Raw genomic sequence first — 25,763 nt, 5'->3', positions numbered from 1 at the left:
GGAAGAGGGAATTCTTTGACTATTTGACCTTTTATTGCCGCTAAAATTATATTATATCGTATGTATCTATTAATAATCAAACTTGAATAAGTTGAATGAGCTTGATGACAAGTCAAAGAGATGCCTGAGTTGAAGATATAGATTACTTGATTCCAAATGTCAATAGGTTTGAACTTAGTGTCAAGAATGGCTACAAATCAGTTACTACATATCATCTTCTGTTATTCAAATATGAGAGGGCCTGTGAGCTTACACAATAAATTTAAGCAGCAGTTTCTTTTCATATAATAGGAATGAGAGCTAAGAGAATCTTTTTCTCCTTGCTCTCTAATGCTTGAGAATTAAAAAGTCATTTTTTGCATGCAAACTTTGTTTCAGTAATCTTTGTTAATACAGTGCAGATAGTGGCTCCTGTATGATATTGGTATCTTTATTGATGATAGAAAAAAAATTAAAACCCCACATTTATAGTTTAAGGCTTTCCTTGTGATTTTCCTGTATAAAATTCACAAGGACCAGTGAGAACTGTGAGGTTATTTAACACTCAGTCTAGAATCCAAAACCAAAATTCTTTTTTTAGCATTTTCTCTGTGTTTTCAACAATGGTGTATTAAATTAATTTCTCATAAAACATTTGTTGCAATTGAAAAACAAGGCACATCCTAGAAATTGGATTTGCTGGTCTTGGTTCAATATCTGATTGAGGGAGACAATCTGTTTATGACAACATGGACTTCTGTTGAGATCACAAAACAGCTTCTATATGGCCAGGGAACCACAAGATGGCACCACTGAACAATTAGTTTATCTCAAGATGACTTCTACATTCTTTAGATAAACACTTGAGAATAATGTTATCCCTTTTCAAAACCAACATCAGTCACTTCTAATGAATAGAGTATGAAAGGAAAAAATAGTAACTTTACAATGGAGAAACTTGGCAGACATCACTTTAACCAAGTAATCAAGGTTAACATCACTGGTGATCATTCATACCATATACTCCTGACATGATGTGGTGAGAAGGGCACTTCACTTCTGTGGTGTTCTTTCCCCAAACCCATAACCTCAGTCTAATTTTCAAAAAACTTTAAACAAACCCAAAGTGAGGTATATTCTACAAAATACTTGATGAGTACTTTTGAAAAGTGTCAAAGTCATGAAAAACAAGAAAGAAGACTGAGGAACTGTCACAGATTTCAAAAACCTAAGGAGATATGACAACTAAATGGAATGAGATATCCCAGTTTGGGTCTTACAAAAAGAAAATTAGTGAAAAAACTGGAAAAATCTGAATAAGGATTATGATGTAGTTAAGAGTATTGTACCAATATCAATTCTTAGTTTTGAAAATTGTACTCTGGTTATATGAGATGTTAACATTAGAAGAAGTTGGGTAGAAGATACATAGAAACAAAGATCTGTATGATCTTTGAAACTTTTCTCTAAGTCTAAAATTATTTGAAAATAAAAACTTTTAAGTCAAGATACAGAAGGAATTCTCCAAAATACTAGGTTAACAGGCAGCAATTTTCCATTTATTTATTATATGGATATACCAGACTTCTATAAAAGCTTGCATAATGGTTAGGCATATTAACCCAGTATATGGTTTCATGATCTAGGTTTTAATTCCTCTACAGACACAGTGAGCATGTTTACCAAACATTATGATACTTTGTCTGACAAAATATGTTCATGCAACTTTCAAATGAGAGAATAAATCACAGATAATAAGAACCAAAATGATTATCTTTGCTTTATGGCCATTGGTGGCACCTTAAAGACATTCAATTATGTCACTAAATGTGTGTCATGAGTATGATAACTGTGTATTCTAGCTTTTTAAAAACTCTGTGGCTTACTAACCACTGAGCAAATGATATCTTTGCTACGTAACATGGCAAATATTTGTGCTGCACAGAATAGTACTTTAGCCCATAAATAACCTTTGAGAATCAAGAAAGGAAGCATATATAACTCCTTTAAAGGATGTGCAAGAACCAGTTTTCATCATGTTGTATTTGTGCATACCAATGTAGAAAATTTTCACTAAAAACGCTTATATAAATGATTAGGGAAACACTTTATAATTCTTGATAAGAGCTAAATAAATAAAAATATTAATGTATATTTTCTTCCAGAGATGCAGACGAATGTCAGAGTCTCCAACATATTCATATATCCACATGCAAAAGGATGAAATTGGACCCCTATCTCACACCACTCACAAAAATTAACTCAAAATGTGTTAAAGATTTAAATAACCTGAAACTGTAAAACTCCTAGAAGAAAACATAGGGGAGAAAACTTCTTGACATTGGTCTTGGCAATGATTTTTTTCGGTATGACACCAAAATCACAAGCAACAAAAGCAAAAATAAGTAAGACTACACCAAACTAAGCCTTCTGCACAGTAAAAGAAATCATCAACAAAATGAAAAGGCAGCCTACAGAATGGAAGAAAATATTTGCAAACCATCTATCTGATAAAGGGTTAATATCTAAAATATTAACTTCCTTTTTTCTGATCAATCAATAACCTACAAATTTTCCTTTCCTTTAAAATTTTTGGTGGCTGTCATGCTACCTTCAGATTTTCCTTTCCTTTAGATTTTGGTAGCTGTGATGCTTCACCCAAAACTGCTCACCTGATTCTAGACATTTCCTTATACATTAATTAGTAGTTTCTTCTGAACCCTATCCCAAGTCCAGCTCATTCCCTTAGCTTAGTTGCTATCCTTCTATGTGTACTAATTTCTTAGGGCTGCTGTAACAAATTAACACTAACTGGATGGTTTAAAAGAAAAAAAAAACTGTTCCTTCACAATTCTGAAGGCTAGAACTGTGAAATCAAAGTGTCTACAGGGCTATTATTCCTCTCAAGTCTCTAGGGAGAAAGCTTTCCTTGCCTGTTCTACCTTTGGGTGATTGCCGGAAATCTAATTCTTCCTTGACTTGCATACATATCAGTCTAATATTCTGCTTCTCCATATCTGTGTCCAAATGTCCCTAGTTTTAGAAGGACACTAGTTATTGGTTTTAGAGCCAGCCCCAGTCCAGTATAACTTCATCTTAACTTGATTACATCTGCGAGGACCCTATTCCCCAAAAAGGGCACATTCACAGGTACCAGAGGTTAGAGATTCAGTGTATATTTTTGGAGGACACAATTCAACACATAACACTTTGACACATAACTCTTTCAGGCCTGACCTCATAAACTGAAATCAGCAACCCATGCCACTTCCAATCAGTGCTACAACCATCTATCCAGTATGATTATTTAATGCTTAGTTATTTGGCAAGAACTGGAGTTAAGTCAAGGTGCCAGCATTTCTAGAGTTATTCTAGTTACTGGAAAATCTTCTGATCCATTTCTGACACATGACCCCATTTACAAATTGTGGCATGCTCAATAAAATTGAAGTAACCTTAAACACATGAGATTAAAACCTATCAGCCTTAGGGCACCTGGGTGGCTCAGTCAGTTGAGCATCTGACACTTGATTTCAGCTCATTGTTTGTGGGATTGAGCCCCATGTTGGGCTATGCACGGAGCCTGCTTGGGATTCTCTCTCTCCCTCTCTCTCTCTGCCTCTTCCCTGCTAATTCCCTCTCTCTCTCTCTCTCTCTCTGTCTGTCTCTTTCTTTCTCTCTCTCAAAATAAATAAATATTTTAAAAAAACTATCAGCCTTATCAGTGGGGAAAAATAGAGAAGTGCTGACACTCTTATGTAGCATGTAACATTAGTGGTAATGGTAGAGAATTCTTTTCCTTTTGATTTTCTTTGATCAGTTGGCTTTGTTTTGATGAGAGGACTTGTAAGAATGATCTAAAAATAGTATTCATATACTTCAAAGTGGATACTTTATACAAGAGATTTGACGACAAACAAGTAATATATTTAAGGATCACATTTCTGAAATCAATCTTTTACATTTACTCACTTGACAGGTTACCCAAGATATTAACAATACTATTGAGACACACCACCCCTCATTTGATCATTCTATAAGTAAAAAAGTGTTGCTGTCTTTCACATGAGATCTGTGATTAGTGACAGTCCTTTACAGCTATGGCAACAAATCCACAAATTAGGTGGCTTAAAACAACAGAAATTTATTCTCTTATGTTTCTCAAGGCCAGAAGTCTGTAAGGCCATTCCTCCTCTGAAGGCCCTAGGAAAGAATCCTTTCTTCTCTCTTCCTAGATTCTAGTTGTTGCCAGCAATCCTTGGAATCCCTTAGCTTGTAGTTGCATCACTCCAATTTCTCCTGTCTTCACATGGCCATCCTCCCTTTGTGTGTGTGTCTGTGTCTCTGTGTCTGAATCTCCCCCCCTTTCTCTTACCAAGGCAGCAATCATTGGCCGCTTTAATGCAGTATGACCTCATTTAACTTGATTACATGTGCAAAGACCTTATTTTCAATTAAGGTCACATTCTGAAGTTATCAGTTAGCCTAAATTTGGGGGAGACTGTAATTCACTACAGCCCCCAAATCAAATATTCTTCTAGAAAAGGCATTATGTTTTAAGTTGAAGCTTAACTCATATCAACACAAAACTGAATTTTGGGGGCTCCTGGGTGGCTCAGTCAGTTGAGCACCTGACTCTTGATTTTGGCTCAGGTAATGATCTAACAGTTCGTGAGTTGAAGCCCCACGTTAGTCTCTGTCCTGACAGTGCAGAGCCTACTTGGGATTCTCTCTCTCTCTCTCTCTCTCTCTAAATAAACTTTAAAAAATGGAACTTTTTTTCTATGACTACAAGTTGAAATATGTTAAAAGGCACCAGCCACACAATGAGAATTCATATTCCAAACATCTGTGTCCATTTTTGAAAATTATAAATCTATAACTTGTATTTGCATTTAGGATAAGATTAAATTTTGGAACTCATAACATTTTCAATAAGAAAGAATCTTTCAGAACTTCTTCCTTTCATAAATATCATTGGTTCTTAGGACTGAGGGCATACCAAACAGTTTACAGTCATTGAATTGCTTATGTATCACTCTTACCTATGATCATTATGGAAAAACCTGTTTAGTGTATACGAGGGTCCAGTGGAAAAATGTATCTGTTTAATACCACATACTCAGTTGAAAAAATGTTGAGTATTAACATCTCCTTTTTTCCTATCTTCAATCTGAAATTTTTATTTTCCATTTAGATTCTCTGGTGCCACGTAAACCTACACTAAATATACTAAGAAAGCAGTACCTTCAAATGGCCAATTATGTCCACTGTTTAATACAAACACAAAAAAGCAAAAATACTCCATAAACTTGCTTGATTTTTCAAGTCAGTTGGTTGGAGTTTCTTTAAAATATTCACAATTTGATTTTTCTGTTCTCTATGTAGTACCTGATATTTCATCTCTGTGTAATATGCTATATTCCATAATAGGCTAAAATATTTTAACTTAATTAATTTAAAATTTTTAATTCCAGTTAACACACATTGTTATATTAGTTTCAGGTGTGCAATATAGTGATTCAATGATTCTATATATTACTCAGTGCATCAAGATAAGTGTACTCCTAATCCCCTTTACCTGTTTTACCCACCTTCCCACCCACCTCCCCTCTGATAACCATCAGTTTGTTTTCTATAGTTGAGAGTCTGTTTCTTGGTTTGCCTCTGTCTCTCTTTTTTTTCACTTTACTCATTTTTTTATTTCTTAAATTCCACATATGAATTAAATCTTATGGTATTTGCCTTTCTCTGACTGACTTATTTCACTTAGCAGTATACTGTATCCATTCATCCATTGATGCCTGCTTCTTGATTATATAGATGGCATTTAATGTTTATTACTCTCCTGTGTTTCAGGGACTCCATGAAAAAACTGGTGCATTTACAGCTGTTAAAGTGATGAATGCTCGTAAGGTAATGTATCTTATCCATATATTGTTCAATTTAATGGTATCCTATGGACTTAGATACACAGCTCAGAAAATATTGTATTTGTTTTTCATCATTATTATACATAATTATAATTATGTTGATCTAGATTTATTATATGTGTCATTTAATATTATTTCTATCCATAGTATATTATCTTTATTATTGATTTATTGTAGTTACACATAAAAAATGTTTCACTCACAACAAAAAGTCTACATATTTTGGTATTCTATAAGAATAAGGAAAATATCTATATTCCTGTATATTTATAATTTATTATCTGTTTCTAAGGATAGCAAAGAGGAGATTTCCTCTAATGTCGTGTTAATCCTTCTGTGTTCGATCATATACTTTTCCCTGTCCAATCTTTCCTTTTGAGAATTGAGGCCATTAGACTCTCGATGACAGGTAGAAGGAAAGAAATTGTCAGAGATGCACATTTTCCAGACATTTTCTGACAGATGAGCAAGAGAGACAGTTTAATTGGCATTGTTCCTGCTAACATTTATAAAGTTGTGTCATGGTTCATAACATATTGTCCTGGAATTTGCTAAGTACTGATTTCTGTCTTCTTTCTTTAGCATGAGTGCCTCACTTTCTCTAGATAATATTAGCATGAACATAGCAAAAGTCAAAAAAATTTCACTTCACTATACCTTAAAGAAAAATTCTCAAATGTTATGTTTGAAAAATTATACATATTCACTGAACTGTTGTCAATGCCATAAACTGTTATTTTCCAATTTGTGCAAGGAGTGAATTGCTGAAACTATTTAAAGAGTTGCATGCTTTTTATTTTGCCAGTAAATGTCAAATGTTGCAAACCAATGTTAATTTTAAGGGATTTTGAGGTTTTGTGGATTTATTTTGCCCTACAAATCATGGCTTCCAAATAATCAGCCCAGTACTTTTTTAGTGAGACTATCTAACATACTTATTATCCTTGTTTTGACTTGAGAGACCTTTGACTGACATTTAATCTACATTTTAGATACTCTAACTTTTGAAATATTTAAAACTCATTTTCATACCATAGATAGTTTCAATTACTGTGTTTTGTAAGGAAAAATAGCACTTCACTAACATCAAATTGTAATTTTTCCATTAATATGGTAGTTAAATCTGTTATTTTGAATTTGGTGCCAAGTTTCTGTATATATAAGAATCTGATTTTTAAGTAAAATTATTAGTGAAAATTGAAAGAGGAATAATATTATGTCACTCTTACATTTAATGCCCAAAGAACACAAATTATTTAAGAATAAATCATTTTCAAAGTGTACTAGTAGGTCTAAAAACATTTTGTTCTTGGTTTTATAGACCGCTTTACCTGAAATAGGAAGACGAGTGAGAGTGAATAAATATCAAAAGTCTGTTGGATGGAGATACAGCGTGAGTACGGAAAGTCTCCTTTAGCTCCCAAGTTGTCTTTCCTTTAATTTTCACCTTTAAACTAACCCTTGTATCATTATCTTTAGAAGGCCATAACTAAAATATTCTTGCCTGGAAGTGATAGCATATTATCTTTTAACACATTCACATAGATCAATCATTATATTTGAACACTAACATCGTCAGAAATCAGGGGCTAGAAGAAACAGTTCCCTGAACAGGTAAGTGTTGAAAGCAGGTGAAGGATTAATTATATCCACAGAGTATAGAGCACTCTAGCTGAGTAGCAACAAAGGAGATGATGAAACCAAGAGCAAATTTTGCCTTAAATTGGCCCTGGTAAGGTCTTTTTTATACCTTTTACATGGTATTCCAGACTGATTGGCTATTCCCCCATTATGATTCTAAGAAACATTGCTATTGTATATGAGTTAAATGAGGACTACTCTTTTTTTATTGTAAGAACAATAGCAGAGAGAAAACCACAGCTATCCAACATAAAAGTCTTCAGATATCTGGCACAGTACTTGAATACATAAAGGAGTGGAAATGCTTTGTACTTGAAACTCTATAACTTCCTTACAAAGCACTCTCTATGACTAATAATTTGCTAGCTCTAGAATGCAATCATACAAAGAAAATTCTTCTTCAGTAGATGTTGGTGACCTATCAAAATATTGTGTGACATGGGGCGCCTGGGTGGCGCAGTCGGTTAAGTGTCCGACTTCAGCCAGGTCACGATCTCGCGGTCCCTGAGTTCGAGCCCCGCGTCGGGCTCTGGGCTGATGGCTCAGAGCCTGGAGCCTGTTTCCGATTCTGTGTCTCCCTCTCTCTCTGCCCCTCCCCCGTTCATGCTCTGTCTCTCTCTGTCCCAAAAATAAATAAACGTTGAAAAAAAAATTAAAAAAAAAATATTGTGTGAGCCTAAAAGCAGAATTCCTATTCTTATCAATTTTATTAAAACTTTTTTAACTGTTTATTTATTTTTGAGGGAGAGAGAACATGAGCAGGAGAGGGGCAGAGAGAGAGGGAGACACAGAATCTGAAGCAAGCTCCAGGTTCTGAGCTGTCCACACAGAGCCCAACGGGGGGCTCGAACCCTCTAACCAAGAGATCATAACCTGAGCTGTAGTCGGATGTTTAACTGACTGAGCCACCCAGGCACCCCATTATCAATTTTGTTAATTGACCTTTTTTTTTCTTACACTTCTCCTCAGCTATCTGGTATTCAAATATTTCAATCTTTTGTGTCTTAATAAATATGCTCTCAGGATTTCGGATAACTTTTCCCATTAACCCAATCACATTCAGAGAAAGTTTGTATTTATATTAGAAAGGTATTGGTAAACACTTTCATGATTGATCTAGTAAGTACCAGGCTCCTGTTTTGTTTACAATGTATCTCTGGAATCAAAGCCTATCCAAATAAAACAGGTAGTACTGATTAATCTAGCACACTTCGGTAGATCAAGAAGCTGCAAAGTGTAAGGTATGAAAAATATAATTCATTAATTTGGTTTCATCACACATTTCTGTTAATAAGTTCCTTTAAAGATCTTCCCCAAACCCTCTCTGGTATTCTTTCCACAAGGAAAAATATTTTGGTTCTAGAATGGGGTGAAATTATAAAGGAAGTTGTCGTATCCTTGAGCTGTCTCTTTCTGACAAAAATTAGGATATTCAAGCCACGCTGGGACAACTGGCCCTGAGCCAGGAAATGCTATAGCATCATATTACTGAGATATTTGTGAGAGTTTTAAATTACCTACTTGGCCTGATGGATATAATGTACTTATGTGTTTCTCACAAGCTCAACTTCCTGTTAATTGAGAATGGCAAACACACTAATGCTTTTCAAACATATCTGATCTTGGTTTATTGGTTTTGGGAGAGTTTACATTTATGTGGGAAACTCACTCTTAAAAGTTTTTCTAGTTGGGAACTTTGAACTCTCTGATTATATATTTTAGTAAGAAAAATAACTGCTAGCTGATCAGTCAATTAGTATTTATAAATCATCTTGAATCCTTTGGGATAAGAAGGTTGTGACTTACACACACATCTCTTTGAGTCAGAGGTTTATGGAAATAGCAATAATGTGGAAGTCCCAACACACAAATCTAAATCCCAAGTCTACCACTAAACAGCTAAGAAATACTTGGGAAACAGGTCTTACTTCTCTAGGCCTCAGATTTCTCATACGTAAAATGCACCAGAATATTTGGCTTACTTATAAACAGAGTTAAAAATATGGTCAAATGCAACTGCATAGCTGCCTTGAGCCCAGCCATTCTTCTATTCTTGCTTGTGGACATGACCTTTCTAACTCAGAAGGAAAAAAAAAAAGCTCTTTGATAATCAAACTACCAAACAAGTTAAAGGACTCAGGCTGGCCCCTGCTTCTCTTTTACATGTTCTTTGTGTTCTTACCCTCACACCATCATCTCATTCTTATTTACTGCACTCTTTATGAATTCATGTTCCTTTCAACCCAATGATGGTGGCTTGCTAGGTACTGACAATGCCCATGTACACATAGAATTGCTAGTTCCTGAGGTTTATTTCTATACAATGGCAGATGTTGTTACCATTTCAAAGGACAGCCATATCTGAGGTAAAGCAGAAAGTTCAAGGGTCCTACATGACAAGAATGAAAGTCACGAGGATCAGTTTTTATCTTTGTAGAAAACAGGTTAAGGGAATTCAAAGAGAACTTATTAACTGAGCTTCCTTGGGAGGCTGGGATGACACTGGAACCTGGACTTCTATATGATTCTCATGCCACAAGTTAATTGTTTTATTTATTTCTGCCTTTATGACGCAATAAATACAGAGAACCTGGAGAAACCAGGCCTCATCCCCTTCTCCCAAAGACAAATAGGTGTCTAGATTTTTTTTTAGTTGTTGAATATTTATGGGTAAATCCACTGGAAAATCCCAGAGAAATGTTAAAGAATGTTCTTCAGCTGCTAGCCATTTCTCTGAGATTTCAAACTTTTTATAATGTATTATGAATACTTGAGGACATTTCAGAACCTTAGCACATTGCCTTATATTTATTTTATAACTATTTTTTTAAAGTCTAATTACACTATAGCTAAAGATTAAAAACATTTCCCATCTTTCCTACTGGGTCTGAGAGAATAAAGTAAGAAGGAAAATGATAACTGACTAGATATATTCAGCTACCTATTAATTTCAGCTAAAATATCTATTTCCCCCTACCCCCAGGTCATCAAGCCAATATAATTGAAGGAAATTCTGGGGAGAACTAAAGATAAAGGTTAATTCCTTAATTTATTTTCATGCCAGTTGGCCCTTTCTGATTCATTGCCCGAAAGAAGTCAAAGGTGTCCTTTTTCACTGGATTTCAGAATAGGAGCTCAACTGTATTTTTAATTTAAAAGTCTTCTTTTCTATTTTTAATTGTTGAGGAACCTCCATACTGTTTTCCACAGTGCCTATACCAACTTGAATTCCTGCCAACAGTGTGTGAAATTTCCTTTTTATCCATATCATTTTCAACACTTGTTATATCTTGTCTTTTTAATTTTAGCCATTCTACTGAATAAAATAAATAGGACTGAGAAAGACAAATACCATATGATTTCATTCATATGGAATCTAAAAAAGGAAATGAATAGACAAAAATCAGAGTCAGACATAAATACAGAGAACAAAGTGATGGTTGACAAAGGGGAGGAGGTGGGGTAAAATGGATGAAGGGTAGTGGGAGATACCGACTTCCAGTTATGGATGAGTCAGTCACAGGGATGAAAAAGGTACAGAATTAAGGAATATAGTCAATTATATTGTAATAGTGTTGTATAGTGACAGATGGTAGTTACACTTGTGCTGAACATAGTATAACATATAGAGAAGTTGATTCACTATGTTTTACACCTGAAAATAATGTAGCATTGTGTCAACTATACTCAAATAAAAAAATTAATAAAAAAATTATTTTTGGTCAAAAAAGTCTTTACATACTACAGCATATATTTATTTTGCACAATAACAGTACTCTTGAAAAGTTATATAAATGGAACATTTATAGATGCAGTGAGAGAGCTTTTTTATTTACAATCAAATGAAATTTAGAGCTAGTAGGCATTCAAAAGACCCAGGTAGTGAATTCTTTTGTCAAATGGGAGATCACTACCTGAGCCATTTTATATCACCCTCAACTTCATTATACACTATCCTGTATTCATCAATGATTGTGTCATTCATGTTTGTGAATCTTATTTCCTTGTATGTAAGTTCCTTTAAATTAGGAATATTATATCTAAATGCATAAACCAATGATATGCTCATCAGAAATTCCCAACAATTTAAGTTACTTTTTTGTAAGTTAATATTTTAAGATATTTTTCTCCAATGCATTGCATCTGTATACATATAAAGTGTGATGATTTTTAAATTATTGAGAAGCAAAAAGCTGTTTTTAGATTGGCTACGAATAGTTACAGATGGATTATGGAAACTACCTAGTTGTCACGGTACAAGGGGACAGCTGAATCTTTAGGGAGAGAGAATAGCTTCCCATTTCACTCCACTATAACAAATGTGATGAAAGTAAAAGCTGATGTTGTAGATTAGGGTAAAAAGTGGAGAAAGGTGTACAGTTCTGATAACACTAATGCAAGTGAGAAGGTGAAGTAACATAGATACTGTATGATAATACCTTACATTTATAGCATTCTTCTTTCAAGAACTTCAAAGAACTTTAAATATATTGTCCTATTTGGTTCTACTAATATTCCATTTAGATAGGTAATGGCTGCCAACTTCCATCAGACTTCTGAGGACAAATTCAACCTTGGGAAAATTAGGTAAATTTCCAACTTTTAGCTATTTGTTGTAAAACCCATGTGTCCTTATGCTCAGTGTAGATGCCCTTTTCTGATGACATCACACTGTCTTCTTCTAGAAATAGCTCTTAAAATTATGTATTCTACCTGGGTGAACCCATCCAAAAAGATAGCTTCAGTTATCACTATAGAGATAATTCTCAAAAACATACCTTTAGCCCTGACCTATACCCTGAGTGGCAGCCTCATATCTTTATTCAATGTAATTCTACACATCCATAGAAAGGAAGTGCATTTATTCTTATTGATGTAGAAATGTGTGCTTTGGGTATTGAATAAGACATGTGAGTTGCAGAGTAGTGAAATATATATATTCTACAGGAATAAAAATGTCTAGAGGAATATACACTCAACTGTTACCATTGGTAGGAAGAAATGTTCAGTGATTGTGGAGTACTTACATATTTTATTTCATATATGTAAATATATTTTATCCATATGTATCACTGTTGTGGTTAAGAAAATAAATGACTTTAAGCATATCTTTTAAAAAAATTAGCACAGGGACGCCTGGGTGGCGCAGTCGGTTAAGCGTCCGACTTCAGCCAGGTCACGATCTCGCGGTCTGTGAGTTTGAGCCCCGCGTCGGGCTCTGGGCTGATGGCTCAGAGCCTGGAGCCTGTTTCCGATTCTGTGTCTCCCTCTCTCTCTGCCCCTCGCCCGTTCATGCTCTGTCTCTCTCTGTCCCAAAAATAAATAAACGTTGAAAAAAAAATTTTTTTTAAATTAGCACAGATCAAACCAGTACCTTTGAAATGCAGTGAGTCAGAGGGGCACCTGGGTGGCTCAGTTGGTTAAGCACCCAACTCTTGATTTCAGCTCAGGTCATGATCTCACAGCCTGTGAATTCAAGCCTAACCTCAGGCTCTGTGCTGACAGTGTGGAGCCTGCTTGGGATTCATTATCTCTCTCTCTGTCTCTCTCTCTCTCTCTCTTCAAAAATAAATAAATAAACATTTAAAAAATGCAATGAGTCACAAACCAAGTCAGTGTGGTTACATGTATAAGGATAGATACACAGATCAATGGAATAGCACTATTTCCATATACCTATGGTCAAGTGATTTTTGACAACATAGCAAAGACAATACATGGGGAAAAAATAGTCTTTTCAACAAATGATGCTGAGATAAGTAAATATCCAAATGTAAAAGAATGAACTTAGACCCCTACTTTATTTAACAATTAAGGGGCACCTGGGTGGCTCAGTCAGTTGGGCGACCTACTTGACTCAGATCATGATCTCACAGATCTTGAGTTTGAACCCTGCATCAGACTCTGTGCCGACAGCTCAGAGCCTGGAGCCTGCTTCCAATTCTGTGTCTTCCTCTCTCTCTCTCTGCCCCTCCCTTGCTCTACGTTCTGTCTCTCTCTTTCAAAAATAAATAAACATTAAAAAAATTGAAAATTAACTCAAAATGATCAAATACCTAAATGTGAGAACTAAAACTATAAAATGCTTATTAGAAGAAAACATTGGGATAAATATTCATGACCTTAGTTTTGGCAATGGATTTTTAGATATGACACCAAAAGTATAAACAATAAAATAAGAAATCAATAAACCAGACTTTATTAAAATTAAAAACTTTATTTCTCAAAGAACACTATCAAGATAGTGAAAAGACAACCCACAGAATGGGACAAAATGTTTGCAAATCAAATACCTTATAAAGTACTTGGGTCTAAGATGTATAAATAAATCTTACAATTCAATAATGAAAAGACAACGTAATTAGAAAACAGGGGCAAAGATTTTCAACTAGACATTCCCCTGAAGATCATATACAAATGGCCAATGAGCACATGAACAGATCATTAATATGATCAGTCATCAGGGAATTTTAAGCCAAAACTACAGTGAGATACCACTTGACACCCACTAGGATGGTTATAATGATAAAACAGAAAATAATATGTGTTGACGAGGGTATGGAGAAATTGGAATCATTATTGCTGTTGGGAATGTAAATAGGTGCAGCACTGTGGAAATGATTTGGCATTTCATCAAAATGTTAAATACAGAGTTACTATTTGACCTAATAATTTCACTTCTATGTATATACCAAAAAGAAATAAATATATATATTCACCAAAAAGAAATAAAAGTATATATTCAAATAAAAATGATATGAATGCTCACAGCAGCATTATTAATAATAGCCAAAAGAGAGAACTAACCCAAATGTCTATCAGTTAATAAATGGAAATGAAAATGAATAAAATAATGATATATTTTGCAATATGGGCAAAACTTGGGAAAAAAGTTAGTCACAAAAGTCCACAAATGAAATGATTTTCATTTATATAAAATGTCCAGGATAGATACATCTATAGAAATAGAAAATATATTAGTGGTTCATTAAAGCTGGTATGTGTTTGTAGGAGAATTTGTGTGTGGTAACTAAAGGGTAAAAGGTTTCCTTTTGGGGTGATAAAAATATTTTAAAATGGATTGTGGTGATGGTTGCATAATTCTGTTAATATACTAAACACCATTGAATTTTCACTTTAAATGGACAAGTTGTATGGCATGTAAATTATATTCCAATAAAACAGTTACAAAATAAACAAAATGTAATGATTCTTTTCAGTGAAAAGTTTATACAATAGCCATTGCTGCTGGTGTAGGAATCACACTTTCAGAACCACTAAATTAAAAGATCTTCAATTAAGCTTTATTTTCTCCAAAATTTCCGGTTAACCAGAGATCTCCATTCTCTGATAATTCTAGTTGAGATTATATTATAAATTGCTGTGGGGTATAATGGGTGGCCATAGAATTTCCTTTGTTCTACTCTAGTTTAGGATCCCATAGTTATTAACTGGCATAGTTTAGGAACTTTATTGTCTATTGTTTATTCTGCAGGATGAGGAAGAGGATCTTAGGACTGAACTCAACCTTTTAAAGAAGTACTCTTTCCACAAAAACATTGTGTCCTTCTATGGTGCTTTTTTCAAGCTGAGCCCCCCCGGCCAGAGGCACCAACTTTGGGTATGTATTTAACCTTGATCTTATTTCCTAAGACTAAATCTCACTTGAGGAAATACATTTTCACAAGCTGAGATGCACTTTTGTGCACTTACAGGAATACTTAAACACTCCACTGCTCAAAGTAGTATGACAAAATGTGTTCTGATTCCTGGAGATGGGAGTAATAAAGTATGGAAAAATAACATAAGTTCCTGGCAAGGGTCTTCAGGGTAAAATAGAGGAGGACTCAAATGAACACTGGGAATATCTAACATGTTTCTTTTTAAATATAGTTTTGCTGCTTTTAACTTTTTCTGTATATTTGCTGGTAAATTAGAGGTATGGCTAAGGAGACTACCTGATGGACTTGCAAATAATGACTGGATAAGTATCAATTCTAATTAGCATTCAGCATGAACATATGGATGCATTTAATTTTTTCTAAGGAAATGCACTTATGTTTAAACATAACTCCTGGAAGTTTAAACATAACTCCCGGAAGTTTTTTTCTAATTTGTTAGTTGACTTATCTTTTTCTTAGTCTACTTATACCTATACTGTCACAAATTAAAGATCAATGAGATATAAATTGTATAGGGTAGCTACAGTTACCAGAATGTTTCTGCCTCCCACTATGGCAGAAATAGTCAAATAACAAGAAAATGAGCTCTGGTCAGAGATATGTTTATTTCAAAAGGAATATTTAGAACAGAAGTGGGGTCAGTGTCCAATTGCTAGCTACATTTCCATTTCCATTTCAAGTCAAGAATAGTATTGTTTTTTTTTTTTTTTCAAAATAATAACTAAGAATTTTAAGAACCTTCAGTTGTCAAGGAAAGATTGTTCCACTTTACATAATGTACTTTAGGAAGCAGGGCAGTGGACATTATAGAAATATTTTCAACAAGGAACTGAATTGAAATAGTGGTTCTCAAACTTTAGTGTGCATCTGAATCTCCTGGAAAGCCTGATAAAACACAGATTGCTGAGCTCTACCCATAGGGTTACTGATTCCATAGGTGTGGGGTGTGGGCCCATGAATTTGCACTTTTTAACAACAGATGATGATGTTTATGCTACTGGTCTGGGTACCACACTTTCAAAACCACCAAATTAAACATCTTCACTTTAATCCCATTTTATTCCAATGTCCAGTTAAGTAAATCTTCTTTTATCTGACAACTCCAGTTGGCATTTCATTAAATATTGCTGTACACCTTTAATGACTATTGGTATATTTTTGGCATACAATATTTGTCTTTTAATATAATTTTACTTACAATTTTTTTTCCTCTTGCCTGTATGGCAGTCTCCTTATTAGATGTATTTATCAGTACTCAATTCATTCAATTATTCAACATATTTATTCAAAGCCATCTATTTGCCAGGGCTTCTGCTAGATTATGAGATTACATGGATAAACTGAACAAACATGTCCCAGACCTGTAGGAACTTACAGTCCATTTGCAATGACCAGTATCAGTCAAATAATCACACAAATGAGTATATAATTGGTCAGAAGGGAAATAACATGCTTCTGTGTGGGCAAATAGCATGCTTCTATGTGGGCAAATAACAAAGGTATCTAAGTTAAGTAGGGAATGAGAAACTCTTCTTTAATAAACTTTTTTTGAACTGAGATCTGAAGGATGAATAAATTATTTGTGGAGGCAAGAGTTTTCATGGGACCATTTACACTGTCTTGCCCATATAAATCAAAACAAATAGGAAGTAAGTAAATGACTAAATAATTACCATTTATAAAGTGTATGTGCCAGACATCATGCTTACAAAGCTGGGAAAATAATTGAAAATATCTTTATGTTCCTTTAAGACTAGAGCGCTTCTGACTTAAGTAACATTAGGAAGATTTTTCCAGGGTACATCTGAATGAATGGCTTTAATTTATGTTTGTCATGGTTCAAAATGAGCCACTTTGCTTCCATTACCACAGTTGTACATGTTGTGACCATTTAATACATGAAAATTAAACTTTCGTGGTTTCTCTGTATAATTAGTTTTGTTAGGCAATTTCTTCTCTTCTTTTTTGTGAGAGTGTACTTATGTGAAAGATATGCAATAATATGAATTGTGAACAAATATAAATTAAAGGAATGATTTACTGAAAAGAAAATGTTAGCATTACAACAAGAAATGGGGTAGACTTTACATATTCATGATTTAGGGCATATCCTCTAGGTTTCCTTCATCTACAGCAATAATTAACTTGCCTACAGTTTAAAAAAACATGTTTTGTTGTATTTATAAGGAAGTTTTGACATGGGCACTAATGCAGAAGCCTGTGCTTAAGAAAAGTTTGTTGGGTTGATTATAATAGATATATTCTCTTTTACATTGTCCAGGCCTCTAGCCAGCTAATATAGGAAAGGAAATTTACTAGTTTAGTACCTGATTAATTGATGGCAAAAAGATAAATTTTCTGAGAAATTTTTGTTAATAAAGTAACATCTGAACAAGATGGTTTCAGTGATAATAGCCTTAAAATAGAGTTTCCTTAGCAGTAAAGTCATTTGGGAAAAAATGCCCTATAGGAGTACAACTGATAGTTTACCCCTTGAAATTGTAGTTTGCCACTATCTCAGGAAACAATAATTTAAAATTTAGAATTTAGAAACAAAAACAAAACAACAATAACAAACAAATTTAGTCTTAATGTTGAAATGCAAATTCTTTTGAGATCCTTCTATCCTGCTTCTTCACTTGCAATCAAATTGTTCCTTCAATGATCTTTTTTGTTGCACTCCAGGCATCACTCAGGCTTGTCTCCTGCACAAGCTTTCTACAGGAATATAATCATTCTTTTTTCAATAAACTGAATGTTCTTCCTTCTCTTTATATCCAAACACTATCCTTCAAGGCTTAGCTCAAATTCTACCTCTTGCTTAAATATCCCTGGTGTGGTACCTGCCTTCCCTCCCTCCACTGATCTTTGGATAGGTTCCAACTCTTTAATTCCACTAGCCTTTAGAGACTCCCACCAGACAATTGAGCCAGTATTTGCAATGTCTTAATCCCTAACATTACATATAAATACAAGCCATATGGACTAAAACTCTCCAGATATTTTCATAGAATTACTTTCTAATTCTTGACACTTTGCTGACCTCCCTGCAGATGGTGATGGAGTTATGTGCAGCAGGCTCAGTCACTGATGTAGTAAGAATGACCAGAAATCAGAGTTTGAAAGAAGATTGGATTGCTTATATCTGCCGAGAAATCCTTCAGGTGAGTCTTCATATAGTCATTCTCCCCTGCCTTGAAAATACCTGGGAGTAATATATGCAGTGTACTTTATACTTGCTCATACAGGTTGGTTTAAGAATTCTAAACATAATCTCTGGATCAGGATACCAAAAAAGACCTAAAGGCTTTAGAGAAAGCAGATTTTCAGGTGATGTCTATGTCCTTAACTTTAGATAGGTTGCAATACGGGTAACCAGGCCCTTCCAAGCCTTGCTCTTTAATGGTTCTGTCAGAGTTAGACTATTGTGTTCATTGGATCATAGAAATAACCACTTGGAATATTTATTACATCATTCAGATTTTTAGAGTTCTTAAAAAAAAGCTGCACTATATTGTTAGAGATTAAAAGTGAGACAAAAGTCCGTGTTTTACAGAATGGCCCCAAACCATCCATAACCATTTTGCAGACAGATATCCTATTTGAAGAATTCCCTACTTTTAAAGCTTGCTTCATTTTGAATACCAAGTTGGATGAGAACAATATTCTTGATCTACCACACTCAAATTTTTCTGTGTGGCTTAGGTGCTTAGGGTCACCCGAGAAGGATATTAACAGAACTGAATCGGACCACTGATATACTGTTAGAATGTCCTTCCTCCCATCTTAATTGGATTCACTTGTGCTAATAGTGTAACTAGTTGAGTGCAAACTCTATACTGAGTTTAAATTCTGGTTCATGATGTATTAGCTGTGTGTCCTTGAATCAGTTACTTAATTTTTCCAAATCTCACTTTTCTTATCTATAATACGAGGTGATAGTAGTACCTTCCTCAAAGGATTGCAGTGACAGCTTCATAATTTCCTTCATGTAAAGCACTTAGCACAGTGCCTGGCAATAAAGTAAAACAAAATAAAGGATTCAATTAATATTAGCTGTTTTTACTGTTACTTCTGTTATTAATCCCCAGTTATTATCTGGAACAATCTCACTGAAGCCAGGTCACAGGTTAGTTTTAGTGGTGAACAGGCTGGAGCCAACATAGTAAGCCAATACGAATTGCAAATGCTTTCAAAGGAATTTCCATAGTCCCCCAAATTCTCAGCCTACAAGGTTGACTAGAAAATATTCTGGATTAATGAAATGTTTGAATGAGGAATAGAGTAAAACAGTGGCTATTATATTTAAGGTGTCCAGGTCTTCACTCTTATGGTTAATTGGAAAGATGGAGGCTAGAAAGGAAGGTAAACGGCCCAATGTATACAAACATTACTTTTTGGTGTTCTTTTCCTTTCATGGGTGTCCTGATTTATTTTCCTTTCCTTATAGCCAAAAGCAGTATTTCTGGGAACTGGTTGTAGTAATTCCAGCCTAAAGAAAGAATTTTGTCTGAAAAAAGCAAATCTGGGCCATTTTTCTTACCAAAAGTTTTTCCAAAAATACTAAGAACAGTACCAGAAAGAGAGAAAATATATATACTGATGTGACTTTTAAAATAAATATACATTATCTATGTGCAGGGCTTAGCTCATCTTCATGCACACCGTGTAATTCACCGGGACATCAAAGGTCAGAATGTGTTACTGACTCATAATGCCGAAGTAAAACTTGGTAAGTTTGTTCTTGCAGTACTTTAAGTGGTGCCCAAAATATTTTAATGGAGAATAATCCTTTAAGATAACTATGTTTTTTTTATAATTTCATTAACAATATCTGCTACTTATTTAGGCTGTGTCTTCATTGCTTGAAAAACCAGTGAAATTTTGAAAATTTGTTTGGTGAGGAAGGTGGAGCAGGAGAAAAATGCACCATTTACTGCTTCTCTGGAATCATTAGTTCAAAACAACTTTTAAATTATAATGGAAGGCTTACATTTTGGTCATTGTTTTACTCTGTATTAAGTATAGATATTATATTTATTTCAACAATTGAATTGAGTATTTATTATGTGCAAGTTTTTGTGCCATGGACAAGAAACAAAGACAATTCTTCCACATCACAAAGCCATATTTTCCAAAGAACATCAAATAACTTTTAAATTACTTAAGCATAAATTGCTTCTTTGGAATTTCGCCTCAAATATTTAAAGAACTGATATCAGTTGCTCTCATAATATCAAAATCAAGTTCAGAATTAGAAATCAAAAGACCAGAAAGTCCCTGGCTTTCTATTCCAAGATTTAAAATGGCATAATTTATTTAAAAATAACCACACATATTGTCTCACAGGCACACAGGGTGCAATTTATTGTACCCTTTAATGTTTAATATAAATATCGTTGGTTGGGTTTTAAATAATACCATATGATTAATGTTAGTACTATGCAATGGCAGATAACCTCATTGATATAGAATATAAATCACTGGTATTAAATCCTGTATTATTTTTAAATGATATCAGTTCTACCATATCTCTAGTATGACCTTAAGATAGTTCCCATTTTCCTTATAAAAAATATAACCATGGCAGAGATTTTTGTTCATTCATTGAGAATGTGTTCATTGAATATTTGCAGAAGAAGCTTGAGTAATAATCGTTCCTGAAGTAAGAAAAAAGTAATTTCAAGAAAATGTGTTATGTCTCATGTGTTTAAAAGCTACAAAGCTAGAAATACAATTTTAAGACACTGTGCCAATACCTTGGGGGAATTTGGATCTCATATTCAAATGTGCAGGATAGATAATCTGTTGCAAGGCTACATACATACTATGTTCACATGTGGCAGCACTCCCATATATTTGAGTCAGGTTTCTGGCCAACTCTACCATTTGCGATACAGAAGAGAAATTGTTAAGTAAATGAAATGCCACTGAAAAATCTGTCACAAAGTCCATGCACTAAAGCTTATGTACTTTACTCTGTGGGAGAGACCTTTTAGTATGGATAAGAATTTAATCAGGCTTATTTTACATATAACCCTTATACATTTGGTTTTACATTTCTCAGATTCCAGGATATTTTTAAGCAACATATTATGAGAAGGTTGCAGAAGGAAAACCCAAGGCCATAAAAAGGGAGTGATAGGAATGAGACTGGAAAATGATCATATTATAATTGCAATTGATAAGCAATCCTTATATTCTGGTCCCTAGGTCATTAAAGAAAAGGTTAAATTATACCACTGTTGAGGTCTCATCTCTACTTTTGTCTTCATTTCAAGCTTTTCTTGTTTCCTTTCCTTCCATCCATCACTCTTTCTTCTAGTCTTTTCTCTTTTCATTTTCTTCCCTGAATGTCATATATTAGCTCATGGCCTTCATATGTATCTCTTGGCCCTTTAAGTTGGCCCTCAGGGATAGTGAGACTGCTGGGCTCTGATTTAACCTGTTCTCCAAAAATAGGTAGATAATGAGATTGTTCAATACCCACTGATGATTTGCACATATTATAGGCATTTTTCATTCTTGTTAAATCCTTCCTTAAAGACTTCTTTAAGCTCTTAACTTTTTAATTTTTCATTTCTTCTCCTAAATTCTTCAAACTACTATTTAGACAGTGTTGCTATCCATCCTCTAGATTCCTGGAAACCATTCTAAATTAGAAAATCTACTTCATTTTTCATCCCTGAAAAATTTCATCTACTTTCATTTTTCATCTTTTTTTTTCTGGACTAAATAACCCTAGTCTACTTTAGCCTTTTTTCTGTCTGTTACTGAGGATACCATACTAAATATTTTCATATAATGTATCCAACAGATTAATAGAAGACTGAACTTTTACAGTCTAACCTAAGATATAGATACCACAGTAAATATATGCATCTGATTCAGAAGATCTGTAGAAGAACTTAAACTAAATTCTAGCAGAAAACTCATTTTTCTTTATTGGTGTAATAGGACTTTCTAATGTCATGAGCGAGGCTTCCTAATAAGCTACTAATAGGTTTTAGATTTCTTAGATGTTGCTTATAGTGTTGGTCTTCCTTCAGCTTGGTGGCAGTTCCAAACACTACATATGTTATCACTTCAGAGGTTCAGGGTATACTGATGGAACTTTATTTTTAATATTCATGGTAAACTTTCAGCCAAACCTACTGTAGATTTATAGTAGCACTTCTGAGTCTCTTTCCAACATAAATAGAAGCAAAAACCTAATTCTCAGTATTTCTGGAGTGGACTTCATGGTAAAGTTTTCTGGGCTGGAATGAAAATCTGTTATCCATTGTGGATTTTGTATTGGCTTTCCAAGTTAAAGCAATAACTTATTGAGCTTTTTGTTACTGATTAATTATTTTGACATATGCTGAATTTTGCAGTGGATTTTGGAGTGAGTGCCCAGGTGAGCAGAACTAATGGGAGGAGAAATAGTTTCATTGGGACGCCATACTGGATGGCACCTGAGGTGATTGACTGTGATGAGGACCCAAGACGCTCCTATGATTACAGAGTAAGTGTGAAGATTCACATAGTGGGAATCAAAGATTGGAAAGGACTTTTTACTAATATTTATTTGTAAATGATAAAAAATAAAAAGCAGGCAACTCCTTTCACATTAAACTCTAATAAGAAAGACTAGCTGCTATTCTTATTTGTGGTTTGATTATATGCATAAATGTAATATTTTCTAAGAATATAGACAACATAGACCACTGGTAATTATCTACATTTGAGGAAGAATGTCTAGTTCATGTTGCTTGCAACTTCTTGGGAAAAATATTATATTATGTGGCTTTATATGCAAATTTAACTTCCAGGGGCAGAGAACTTTGTAAACCTAAAAATGAATGAATGTAAAGCCAATTATTAATCCCCACAGTAACTTAGCTTCAAAAAGAAAAAAAAAATAATTCGATTACTCAGGGTAATGGAGAAAATCCTTGTCATGGTTCACCTCCAGACCACTGAAAATCAGTGGAATAGACAAATTAAGTAACAATTCATGGTATTTATTAAAATTTCCACTGAAATTGCAATTTGGACAATATACATATATGTACACATTTCAAAACTCTGATGTGGAAAGAAAACTCTCCATTTGCTATAGACTGGAAAAACCACATTCAGTCTTCACATCATAAGTCATCCAAACAATTCATTGTGGCTTCATTGTGTAGAACCTAGAGCTCAATACTTGAAGTTGATTAATTCAAGTCTCATCTCTTTTCCCTTTTCCTTAAATGCCCTCTGCTTGATCTGGGAGCAGATCCATTGAGAGTTTATAGTCTATTACTATTACAGGCTATGGAGACTATGGAAGCATAATGTTCTTTTAGGTGGCTTGCTGTAAAAATGATGCTTTATGCCTGTACAAATTTTTTTTGCAGTCTTCAAAGGACTTTCACCTATATTAATTATTTATTTTTTTTTTCATTTTTAGCCTCATTTAATTGAAAGAAAGCTTCAACTTACACCATCACAACAATCATTTGAAGCTAAGAACTCTATTAGCTGAGATTCTCAGAATTCAATTGACTTGTTTAGGAGTCATCCAGCCAGCCAGTGTACCTACAGCCCTGTGCCCTTTCCACGTTCTAAACGAAGTACAGTTAATAGTGAGGATAATTTCCTTGATCCTCTTGGAATATCATTTCCTAGAATAACAATAATTATATTATCAATTTACTATATTCAAGTAACTGCTGAAAATGCTTTTTATATATGGTATCTCATTTAATACTCATACCAGTGCTATGAGGTGGATATCATTATTATCCCCATTTCATATAGGGTAAAATTGAGGTACAGAGAGTTAAATCATTTATCTAAGAGGGCACAGTTAATAATAGGTCTATGTGATTGGATTTCTTCACAGCAAGCTCCTTTTGTTATTTCAGTTAAGGCAGCAATAGCAATACATTCAAGATGAATTTTCCCTACACTGAACCCTATCCCATATCGTTCTGTTGTGTGGTGTAGTACTGGCAGATCACAAGCTTAGATAACATCTTCCTACAACACCATTCTATAATGAAGGTTCATTGTAGAAAACCCATAAAATGGCTCTGGCATTGACACTCCCCCAACCAAAGATTGTTTTGAAATTCTAAATACTATTAATTTTCCAGTTTAGGTGACTTTGGGTTCATTTTTTCTTTTGCAGAGTGATGTGTGGTCCGTGGGAATCACTGCTATTGAAATGGCTGAAGGGGCTCCTCGTGAGTAAAAATGATGTTTATTTGTTAAAAGCTAGGGAAGCATGCTATACAAATCTGCAACTTGCACCAGTCAGCTTGTCTTGGTCAGACAGATGCCACACTATTGCCAAACCGTAAATACTGGACTTCTGAGTGATTATCAAATGTTCTAGTCAGAATGGCCAGATATATCTATAAAGAGTTTGTGCTTTTCTCTTATGATATTTTATTTTAGGCTTATTGAGTTTTATTTCAACAGCATCAAAATTATTTGGTACTGACAGTCATAACTAATGAGAATCTGAAGCCTTTCCAGTACATAGTTATTGGTGGAGTATTTAGGTTCCAGAACATTTATAGTCACACACTGCTACTGCTGCAGACTATGACAGTTAAGAGAATCTTCCAGTGTTTCACTGAAAATAAACCAATCCTCAACTCTGGGAAGTGAGTCGTTTTTTGTTTGTTTGTTTGTTTGTTTGTTTTTCATTTGGAGTCAGTCAGCTCACCTTTGGTGCCTTCCTTGCTCCTTTTAGCAACTCCAGTGTCCTTAATTGCTCAGAAGACTCAGTTTCCTCTTGTTTCCTCCTCACCCCCATCATTTAAATGATCTGTTAGTATTCTGTTCTCTCAGCACACTGCTTTCTGGTAGGAAAGTGAAAATTAAATGTGAACTTAGATATAAATGATTGATAGCCATCTAATGTATGACACCCATAAGCAGGGCATATCTACTGTCCTCAATACCTAAATCTAAAGATATAAATGACACATACATTCCTTGTGTCATTGGAAGAGAAGTGAGAGAAATACCTGGAGTGTTTTTTTGAGGGGCAGGTGGGTGGAGTGGAATTTCTTTGCTTATCCCTTTCTAAGGAGATCCCATAGGTTCCCACGTTCCTGCATCGTCTGTCGGCACAATGTCCAGACAACAAGCTTTATAAGTTTGAAATATCTTAATACTGTGTTTCAAGTCCAATGGGAGTAATTTCAAGGGGGTAGAAATAATGGTAACTTGTCCCTCTTTTCATGCCCCCAGAACTGCAAAGCATCTGTTTTGGGTGAATAAAAACTTAGTGATGGCCACATATATAAAATTGAAATGAGACTGGGAAGATGCATATTATTGCTCATCACCTCTTGATTATTTGTCTTTGTGAAACATGCTTAGATTATATTAGATTGAGCAGCAGCAGCAGCACCTTCTCTTCTTTTTCCACCTCTTTCTCCTCCTCCTCCTCTTTCTCTTCTTCTTCCCCTTCTCCTACCCCTTCTTCTTGTTCTCCATCTTCTTCCCCCTCCTCTTCCTCCCCCCTCCTCCCCCCTCCTCCTCC

General features: G+C 34.5%; 1 protein-coding gene across 1 annotated transcript in view; it reads left to right on the top strand.

The window, feature by feature from the left end:
* The window catches only part of NRK (Nik related kinase), a 155,432-nt gene that overhangs the window by 73,703 nt on the left and 55,966 nt on the right, over positions 1 to 25,763 (top strand). The window contains exons 3-10 of the mRNA XM_040468433.1: positions 5,839 to 5,895; positions 7,234 to 7,305; positions 15,049 to 15,174; positions 18,289 to 18,399; positions 19,877 to 19,967; positions 22,612 to 22,742; positions 24,396 to 24,454; positions 25,306 to 25,373. Of these exons, the coding sequence (XP_040324367.1) occupies positions 5,839 to 5,895; positions 7,234 to 7,305; positions 15,049 to 15,174; positions 18,289 to 18,399; positions 19,877 to 19,967; positions 22,612 to 22,742; positions 24,396 to 24,454; positions 25,306 to 25,373 (715 nt within the window). The remainder of the gene's footprint in view (positions 1 to 5,838; positions 5,896 to 7,233; positions 7,306 to 15,048; positions 15,175 to 18,288; positions 18,400 to 19,876; positions 19,968 to 22,611; positions 22,743 to 24,395; positions 24,455 to 25,305; positions 25,374 to 25,763) is intronic.

Source organism: Herpailurus yagouaroundi, unplaced genomic scaffold (assembly GCF_014898765.1).
Source record: "Herpailurus yagouaroundi ecotype Mexico unplaced genomic scaffold, PumYag 67700, whole genome shotgun sequence".
Taxonomy (NCBI): domain Eukaryota; kingdom Metazoa; phylum Chordata; class Mammalia; order Carnivora; family Felidae; genus Herpailurus; species Herpailurus yagouaroundi.
The sequence above is the reverse complement of the archived record's forward strand: the minus strand, read 5'-3'. Positions and strand labels throughout refer to the sequence as shown.